Source organism: Cicer arietinum, chromosome 1, assembly GCF_000331145.2.
Source record: "Cicer arietinum cultivar CDC Frontier isolate Library 1 chromosome 1, Cicar.CDCFrontier_v2.0, whole genome shotgun sequence".
Classification (NCBI taxonomy): Eukaryota; Viridiplantae; Streptophyta; class Magnoliopsida; order Fabales; family Fabaceae; genus Cicer; species Cicer arietinum.
Window position 1 is genome coordinate 5,707,430 of NC_021160.2, and position 10,196 is coordinate 5,717,625.

General features: G+C 27.9%; 1 protein-coding gene across 2 annotated transcripts; it reads right to left on the reverse strand.

Annotated features, from left to right (window-relative positions):
• Positions 1–941: 941 nt before the first annotated feature.
• LOC101504299 (lysine-specific demethylase JMJ29-like) lies at positions 942–7,430 on the reverse strand. 2 transcript variants are annotated; one of them, XM_027334742.2, is made up of 13 exons: positions 7,221–7,430; positions 5,654–6,040; positions 5,302–5,414; positions 5,093–5,192; positions 4,834–4,966; positions 4,679–4,742; positions 3,733–4,438; positions 2,717–3,046; positions 2,209–2,538; positions 1,832–1,904; positions 1,664–1,749; positions 1,452–1,571; positions 942–1,211 (listed from the first exon to the last, which is right to left on the reverse strand). In XM_027334742.2, exons 2-13 carry the CDS (start codon positions 6,038–6,040, stop codon positions 1,131–1,133), a joined length of 2,523 nt encoding a protein of 840 aa, XP_027190543.1. In that variant the 5' UTR covers positions 7,221–7,430; the 3' UTR covers positions 942–1,130. The 2 variants fall into 2 exon arrangements, with proteins under 2 accessions (XP_027190543.1, XP_004486316.1); XM_004486259.4 differs by having other exon boundaries at positions 5,654–6,043.
• Positions 7,431–10,196: the final 2,766 nt, after the last annotated feature.

The window sequence follows — 10,196 nt, forward strand, 5'->3', positions numbered from 1 at the left end:
TTTTTTTTGGGTATAATCTTTTCTATTTTATTATTATAAAATGGGGAAAATGTTTCATACCTGTACATAGTACAAGGATTATTCGTGAAAAAATGTCATTTGCTGCACCCATGCTTAACGTAATTCCATCTGTTATACTCTTGTTATAACACGAGATCCAGGAGCAGTAGTAACTAATCTCTATGAAACTGTTGGTCGTTATTCTCGTTTCCATTTCATAATCATATTGAACATATGGGTTAATGTAATACGGATTTGGATCTTTTTATATTTATATCAAATTTGAGGAATTATGTTTATAATTTCACTATTAATAATTCATTAAGATTTACAATTTAAAAAAACATTGCATTTTAATAGTGAAATTGTAGACATAGACATGAAAGAATTTAATGCACACTTTTTGAAATTTCTTTGTGGAACTAGTTTAGAAAAATCTTAATTTAATAATATATGATAAGAAATTGGGGACTAAAGATCTGGATTTAGAAATAGATGGATTAAAAATAAATAAATTAATTAATTATGATTGAGGTAAAACATGAAAACCAAAAAAAGCATTTGAGAAAATAAATTTTTAGACTATCATGAGACGTGCTTACATAGATAAATAAAATAGATAAGAAATTATATAGACACGTGAATTTTCTCTCAAGCTAGCAGATTTTTTTTTTTTTTTGGGCTTTCCATGACTTATTTTAATCGGATCAAAGTTTCATTCTAAAATGGACATGATAAAATAAATGGGAGCTAGTTATGGATAGTGTTTTGCAAGGGAATGAGTTACATTATTTAATATTTCTATGACATAGTAACAAAATGATTCACATGTTATAATCTCATATGGTAGTAAATATTATCAGAATTAAATTTATTAAGTAGATTGTCATAACTAGATTGAGTAATGTGAGGTATTGCAATTGAAGGCACTTTTGGCCATTCTTATATTTATTTATTTCCGGCAATAATTGTTATAAAGTCAATGCTCTTTTCCCAAAATTCTCGACATTTTCTCGGATTATAGAATTCCACAACGAAAAAACTTAATTTGTTGGTTAAAAATTATATTAATAATGTTATCAAAATTTCAATTCAGTAGTAACTTTTTACACATTTTATATAAACAGCATTCAAGCCAGTGGAGAGCATCTATTGAAAGCTTTTAATTCTTGGACAGCTTGGTCAACAGCATAGACTATCATCTTCTTTATCTGTTCCATCAAAAACATATCAACTATAAATTAAACAAAAAACAAAAGGCAAAATTGTCACATAGACTAACATTTCGCTCGCAGGACAATAGTTTGAGAAAATAAATTAATTGAACGTAATCACATTGTCAGTATCATTGTCTGACACATGTTGGTTGTAATACTGACATATGTCAAACACGACATGCCTTCAATCAGAAATATCTATACTCCATAGGAATATTGTAACAAAAAAATTACCTCAAGTTTGTCTTCTCTTGCCTTGTGATTCTTTGGAAGACGACGAAACTCATCAGTTAAAGACATGCACATATGCACATTTTCTGGTGACACAAAGTCTAAGGCAACTTTTGTGCATGACTGCAATATTTTACAATATAATATGAGAGTTATAAATATAGATACAATCAAATTAATAACCAATTCATTATGTCACACAAGAGATGTTTCACCTTTAGATTTCTGACTTGGTGTGGACATCCAGCAGGTATAAATACTGCTTCACCAAGTTTCTGCTCAAATGTCCAAGGTTCTACACCTGCAATTAATTAAGATTCATGTAAATAACTATATAATTGCATGATGCATTGAGCTAGTAGTTTGAAATTTCATGTACTTACCAAACTCTTCCTTTAGCTTCTTCTTATGCTCCAAAGTCAAATAAAAACATTGGTCATGAATTGGATGGAAAACCTTGACCAACAAAGAAATTAATTTGTGAGCCTCAACTATGCATAAATAAAGATAAGTAGAAATGTAGACTAATCACATGTTTGGATTGACTTATTTGAGTTTATGCAAAAGTACTTGTAAAATTATTTGAGTAAGAGTTGTTTCCAACATATTTCAAAATAACTTATAAAAACAATTTATATTTATCTTATATGAAAACAATTTAATTTTATTATTTTTCTTTTGTTATAAAAATAGTTTATACATAAAGCGTCTATGTTAGAAATGACTAATTAAATTGTTTATCTAAAAAATGTGATAATACCTGTTGAACTGGAGAGCAAAAAATATGCCTAAATTCTTTGGAGTGTTTTCTTAAATATGCTTCTAACTTTTCAGTATCCTCTCTTCTGAATATGTCCCAAAGAGCACCACCTGTTTCTGTTGTTTCTTTTGAGATAGCTTGCACTTCATTTGGGAACAACTCTCCATTGATCTCAAAAGGGTACTTTTCTTTGTCTTCTATCTGTTTTCTATTATATTGAGCACGACCCTCTTTCACATCTTGGATCTTATGTGCTTTTTTCAATTTTCTAATAACAGAATGTCGTTCATCAGTTAATATCACCTCAGTTGTATGAGTCAAAATATTCACCTGTGAAAATTATTAAAAAAATAAAATTAGTAACAATGAAGTAAATGTGGTACTATTTTATACTTATAAAAAAATATAAAGAGGAAATTACAGAACTAGTATAATAGTACTATAATTTTATTTTATTTCAATAGACAAATGTTAGTATATTAGTAGTTAATAATGTAACAAAGCTTACTGCATCTGCCATATCACAGTGAAGTTTTGTCACAGAATCCCCTCTGCCAAGTTCTTCTTTGATTCCATAAGCAATATAAGTTTTTGGACCTAAGTCAGGCTTTATGACATGGGGTGGCAACTTAGCAGCAAGGTTGAGGATTCCGGCTCGAGGATCGCTATATTCTTGAAATGGCAAACAACGGATAACTTCATCGCAATGGCGCGGCAGAACATCTTCAAACTTGTCAGAAGGAGGCCAGTCTTTTAGCTTGAGCATCTCTGGCCAGAAATTCCTATATGTTCTTCCCTCCTTATAACCTTGGAAGAACTTGCGAGTGTTAATTTCTACCTGCAAATGTTTAAAAGGATTAATATATTGGACCAAATTTTAGTATTAGTATATAATATATGCATAACATACAGAGCAAAAGTACTCCAACATTAAGAATAAATTTGCAATTGAAGCTACATGATGATATGCTAAGCATAAGAGAGAAAAGCTTTACTAATGAAAATTAATAAACTTATTAAGTGGTGCTAGTGCTACCATACAATCATAAGTTTAACTTGAATAAGAATATATTTGTACCTTTCATCAAATAGAAATATCAAAACTATAGATGCATTATTAGTGCATGAGTGTGACCACAAATGCAACATCAATCAAATGCAAACCAGCCCAAATAAGGCTAAATCCATTGCTTTATGCCTCCACATACAAATGGTAGGTCCAATCTTGTGCAATCTTTGTATAGTAGCATTAAAAGATCCATTTTTGTTCATATAATCCAAACATCTTTGCCTCAAGAAATTAGTCCTCACTATAGAACGCTACTTTCTTCCGCAACCTAATTTTCATGTTTTAAGAAGTGCATTTTTAAAAGTCACAAACTATCTAAAGTGTATTTTGAACAGCACAAAATTAATGCAAACCTTAAACCAACATAATTCAAATTTAATTATTTTGTATGATAGTCATATATAGAATCAAATTTAGTAGTATTAAAGCACCAAAAGGAGCCAAAGAAAACAAACCTCACAACTAGCCAAGCAATCAATGGCCTTAACTTGTGACATAAAATTTGAGCTGACACCTGAAACCAAATTTCCACACAATGCTCTCCAAGTAACCATTGGCTCCCAACTCAAACCTGTCCCTTGTTTAAGAACATCACGTACTATTATTGGTTCACCATTCCTCCAATGCTTTTGGAACTCAAACAACCCTCCTTTAACAAGGTCACTTGAAACAGGACAATATATATTATTATCATTCTTGCCATCTCTAAAAGCAGCTCTTATCATAGAACTTGACACTTCTTCTTTATGAACCTTCATTTGTTCATTATTGCAAAAATGTTTTAGCATATTGCTAGCTTTGTTTACCAAATCAGATATCTTCCCTTTTGGAAGCATGCGTTTCAGCTCCAACACACAGCCGCCACCACAGCCCCCAAATTCTTTTGGAGCACATTCAACACTTCCATCACTGTTTGGATTCCATTTGGTAAATATCACAACATTACTCTCTGAAGTATCAAAATCACAAGACACTGCTTGTAGAGGATCACCATCACCTCCATGCATGTAATCATAACCTCTATCCACGTATTGAAACTTCATTTCTGAGTGCGGTATGATACTTCCATTGCGGATTTCTTTGCAACAACTTAGACATAATTCATAGGAACACTTGGGACAGCTTCTATGAAGATCAATAATTGAAGTAGCACAATTGTCACTGCACCCAAAAAACAAGATAAAATTAGTGTTTGTCAATCGCATATCACACAAAGTAACAGATTGTTCGAAGTATATTATGTTATAGTGCTATAGCGCTGATATAACTACTACTAAACAATATTTGTACTAAATAACTTATTGCGGAACAATAATGATTTGTTTAAAACTCGGTTATGTTATAGCCGCTATTTTGCACCACCAAATAAAATAAAAGATCTTATAAAAATAGTTACCATACCAATAGATACGTTCATCATCATAACACGAAGTTTGTGGTATCTCAATCTCAGAACATGATTTTCCTGATATGAAAGCTTATTGTCAGTGATATGTTCAAAATTTAATATATTAAATATATATGAATAAAAACAAACTAAAGCTGAAATTTAATACCTTGTATTTTAGCTTCAATCTCTTGTTCATGACTTTGTTCATCACAAATTTTTTGAACAAATGGAAGTAGTAAGTTAATCATATACTGGAGGTGATGAACTTTTTCAAAATCTTTGATGTTCTTGTTAGATGTCTGAATGCAAACAAAAAAACAAAAAATTAGACAAATAAGTTGAAAAGTATACTCACAATTCTAATATGAAACACTTTCATTTCATGAGAGAAACTAAATTAAGGGACACCATATAGTAAATTAGACCTTAATCATTCCTCTTGAACACAAGCAAACGTTGCAATTGCAATTCTTACGGCAGAAGGGGCATTTCTGTGCAACATTTTCTATTGACATATTGGGGTACCTATTTGCAAAAAATGAGAAATACTTAGAGTTTGCAAAGATATTTCATAAACAATATAACAAATAGATAAACCTTTGAATGGTAATTTAGACGTAATAATGTAACGTACCATTGATTAATGCACCTTAAACAGTACATTTTCTGACATTTTATACAAGGTACAAATGATACCCTATCCTTCTTCAAGCATTGATGGCATGTTCTGGAATTTTGTTCAGTATCCTGTTAATTAACACAAGTTGCATTTATTAAACTATTGTATAATGCTTAAGCTTTAAAAAAATAGCTGTTATAAAGTAATATATTGCACGGACAGTTCTAATTGAAGACGTGTTCGATGTTCAACTTGTGTTAGTGTCGACATATCAATGTTAACGTTGTATCCGGTGTTCGTGTCTCCGTCAATAATTACTTCATAGTAAATGATAACAAAAGGAATAAGTATTGAGAAATGCACTAACCATTATATGATCCAATTTTCTAGCTTTGCTTCTAGACTTTGTCTTTGAAACAACAACTTCCTCATCATCTTCTTCTTCTACAAAACTGTTACTCAATAAACTGTCTTGTAATATTCTTTTATTGTTTGATTTTGTATTTGTAATATCAATTCTACAACATTTCTCAACCCTTTTCTTCTTTGAAATTCCAGAATTTCTTGAGGTTTTTTCAGTACTCTTCTCTAGACAGGGTAGAATGTAATTTTCTTCTCTTGGTTTTGGTTTCTTATAACCATATTTATGATTTTGTGTTATTGGAATTCCAGTGGAATGTAAGCTCCTTGAAAATTCCAACTCATCCTCTGTTCGTTGATTTGACTTTCCCTTTGTTACAAATACAATCTTCATCTTCTTTATTGTTGTGGAAACAACATGAAAATAAATTAATAATTGCAGAAATCTTAATATTGTTACATAGATTAGGAATATATCACTCATTCAAAGTTGCATGACTACCACAATCATGAGCATGACATGGAAAAGTGTGCATGAACATATAAATTAATAAGTGGGGCGGTGTGTATTATAAAAATTAATTTTAATTAAATGTAAAATATTTGATGTTTAATTACATTTATGTAAAAGTAAATTTAACAACAAAAAATTAATATAAAATCATATTTTAGAATCTAAAATTATAAACCTTAACTTTAAATTTAAATTAATTCTACAAAGAAGTCAACTCCAATATACCACTTAAACATATTAAAATTAAAATTTCAAATATAATAATTAGATTGTCTTAATTTTGTTAGAGTTATGTTCGAATCTAAAAATTATATTCTAAACTCTAAAAACTCTATCATCAAATTTAAGATTTTAAATAGATGTGGTGTCCCATAGATGTCGTCGCTATCACATGCTCGCACAGTAATGGAGAATTAAGTATTTATTCTAGACATAAAATGTAAATATAAAATTTTAAAATATTAATTTATTATATAATATAATTTTTTAAAGGTCTTATTATGCTTTAAAACAATTTGAAACCACCCTAATTGAAATGTTAAATTTTAGAAAAATTACAATGGAACCTACATTTTGATCTATTAATATTTTTGAAAAACCCTACATTTTGATTGATAAGTACACACGTACGTTACAAGCTAAGAGACACAAATAACATTAACACTGAAAACCACACAGTCACGTCGATATAGTAAAAATTGAAATAATTAATTAATTAAATGTGTTCAATATGACGTACTGATGTTAGAAACGTTTTCTATTGAAAGTGTAAGAGCTACAAGGGTTGCAAGGGGGCCAAATTACGATCTTAATTTTTTTCTTTCAATATGATTTATTTGTCATCAAAATTATATTTAATCAAGCCAGAACAGTAATAGTATTTCCCGTATGAAATAAGTTTCGATTAAAAAAAATTGTTACAATAAAAAGCACAAACAATATATGAGAGATTTTAATTCAACAACAATCATGCGTAGACATATGAAAAGATAACGTAACGAGCAAAGTTCGATAAAACAAGATACGAGAAATCGAAAAGATGAAAAATCAAGAAACCAACCTGAAAATTATAGTGAACGTAAAAACCCCACGCAGCTTGTTGAGTGTGAAATTAAAATTGGAGGATAACTTTTGAGAATAGAATAATGTGGGCGTGTATGTGATATCAATTAAATAGCAATGGAGAATTCAATAATATATACACGAGTTATAGCTTATTATTTAATTTATATTGATAACAAAAGAGAGGTAAAAAGATATGGAATTGAAAAAACGGATAACTTTTCATAAATAAAAATAAATAAAACGGATAACAACCTGTACTTTAAAAAATCCAATTCAAATAGCAAAAAATTTAATGCCTTTTGCCAATTCGGAAGAAAAGGACAATTCTGTTTGCTTTATTTTACTTTTTGACCTCATTAATTGCCATATGATTTTTGTAACTTTGTTTCTTTTTTTGCGTGAAGATAAGAAAAGGAATAATTTAAAGGAATGATTTTCCATTAAAGTAAATAATATAAAAAACCAAATCATATGTCTTGATAACAAACATGATATATCTCTTTTCATAAAAACCTGAAATATGAAATAATTTATAGTAGAACCTTTTTAGGTTTTATAGTTTATTAAAATATTTACAATTTTAGATATAAAGAAAATCACATAGTTCATCTCTTCCTTATCTCAATTTTCTGTTTAATTGACTTTATAATGTTCTCCTTTTCATCTTTTCCTCGCAGTCGTCGACGGCTTTCACACGGCGTCCATCTTTACCTCATATGTGACCAACGCCGTTATCCGAACTTTTTCGCTTCTCATCTGATTTCGTAATTGCAATTGTCAGCCACCAGCGACCGCCTCATGGTCTTGGTGCCGAGGCTATTTTGATGAGTCATAAACATATTTTAATAGACTATAATATAGTTAAATCATAAATTATTTAATTGAGTCAAAAAAACATAAATTATTTTAATACCACTTATGATATTATTAAATTATCTTTAAATGATTTTGCATTTGTAAAATATTTAACTAACTTTATTAATGCTAATTTATGAATATTTTTTAACCATTAAAATTTGAACTAAATTGGTATGCAATGTCCATATAAAAAGAATTTACGCATACTTCTAATTATATTTCACCATGTTTGTTGAGATATTTTAAAAACAAATATTACTATTTATTAAAATAGTGGGAATTAATTAAGTGATAGAACTTAGATTGTTAATACATATTATTTAGAATAAATTTAAATTTAAATTTTAATAAAAATAATTATTAGTTGGATTTTAATTATCATTTGATTGAAATTTAGATTATTTGAATTTATTTTTATGAGGACCGATGGGATAACCTACAAAAACAATAAAAATTAGATGCATGTGAAAAAGTAGTTTACACATGCTAAATTTGATGTTTTACAAAAATATTTTACCAAATAACTTTTAGCATGTGTAAAGCTATATTATTTGGTAATATTACCAAATAATTTCAATTTTATTTTTAAAGCTATATTATTTTTAAATTTATCTTTAATTTTAATGTCACTTTGTTTCTAAAGCTCCTTTACTTTTTTATACGAAAAAGAAAAATTAAAAATAATTTCCTTTAATTATTTATTAAGAAGTAAATTAATATGGTATAGAAGTCTCTAAATGAAATATAGATGGTACAAGGATAAGGTGAGTAAGATAATTATTTTATGCCTCTAAAATTATTATTTTCACTTAGTAACATTGATTTATTATAAAAAAATTTGAATTAAAATAAATAAAATCTTTTATCTAAAATTAATATCGTTTCAACAAATGTTAAAAACATTAGTTATATATCAGTTAAAAAAGAAATATCATACAAAATCAATCATATTATTTTAATAAATAATTTTATAGTCAAAAGTGTAAAAGCAATCTCATATTAAAATCATTTAATATGAGATTTTAATAAGATCTTGTAAATTTTTGTAATCTTACTAAAATACTACTGTAGACTTTACAATGCCTCCTATTAAAATCTGTTTTTAGCATTCATATAAGTTGAACTGACTTTCACAAAACAAAAGAACAACTAACATTTGTCTTGCAGTGATTCTGGTTAACTTGAACAGTACAATTAAGCTATCACAAGAATTTCTTCACAGTTTTGGTCAACTTAATTAGACGTGTTTCTCAAAAATTTGGAAGACATGTTTTCTAAGAGAATATTTCCTCATTTACTATTTAATGTAAATCTGACATGGATCTCACACCAAAATTCTCTTTAATACTTCTCTTATCTTTCTTCTATTTTGTTTACAAAAATGTGACTTGTTAAATAAAAATTAATATAGATTAAATTAGGGTCTATCCTTAATACTGTGCAATCGAGTTGACAGATCTACATGAATTTACATATATATAACTTGATAAACTTTTTAAATATGAATTTGATTAAATACATAAAAGTAGTTAAAATTTATAAGAAAATAATATCTAAAATAATTATTAATTGCGACGATATAATTGTTATTGTAATTTGTGTGGTTTGATATATGTTAATGCAGTGATAAATTCTAACTAGATCTGATATGACACATGTTAATAGATATACTAATTAGATATTATGGAGTAAAGTGCTTTAATTTTGGTTCTATAAACGGTGTATGCATTTTATGAGTTGAATTAGAATTGTTGGATTATATTGTCTAGATATATGTTTAATATGTGAAGACAACATATTATATTTGTATTTTTTTCTTGTTACATGAATTAATCTAATTAAATGACATGCATCATATAGATAATGATTGGTACTCCTCATTGGATCATGTAGATTGGCATATGTATATTACGAAAATTAATTTTACCAATTTTTTTAATTATTAAAATTGCACTTTTTTATTAGGCCCAATTATTAATATTAGAATAGACCCAATTTTTTTGTAGACTAAATTATAATCCAGATGTCTATTATAAATAAACTGCAGGGAATAATTTATGAAAAAATTACAAAAACAACTACTATAATTATAAAATAAAATAAATTTTATAAC

Coding starts and splice junctions, on each gene's coding strand:
- LOC101504299 (XM_027334742.2), bottom strand. CDS start 6,040: ATGAAGATTGTATTTGTAACAAAGGGAAAGTCAAATCAACGAACAGAG. Junction 5,193..5,301: donor TTAAGGTGCATTAATCAATG/GTACGTTACATT, acceptor TTTTGCAAATAG/GTACCCCAATATGTCAATAG. Junction 3,047..3,732: donor ATTGCTTGGCTAGTTGTGAG/GTTTGTTTTCTT, acceptor AAACATTTGCAG/GTAGAAATTAACACTCGCAA.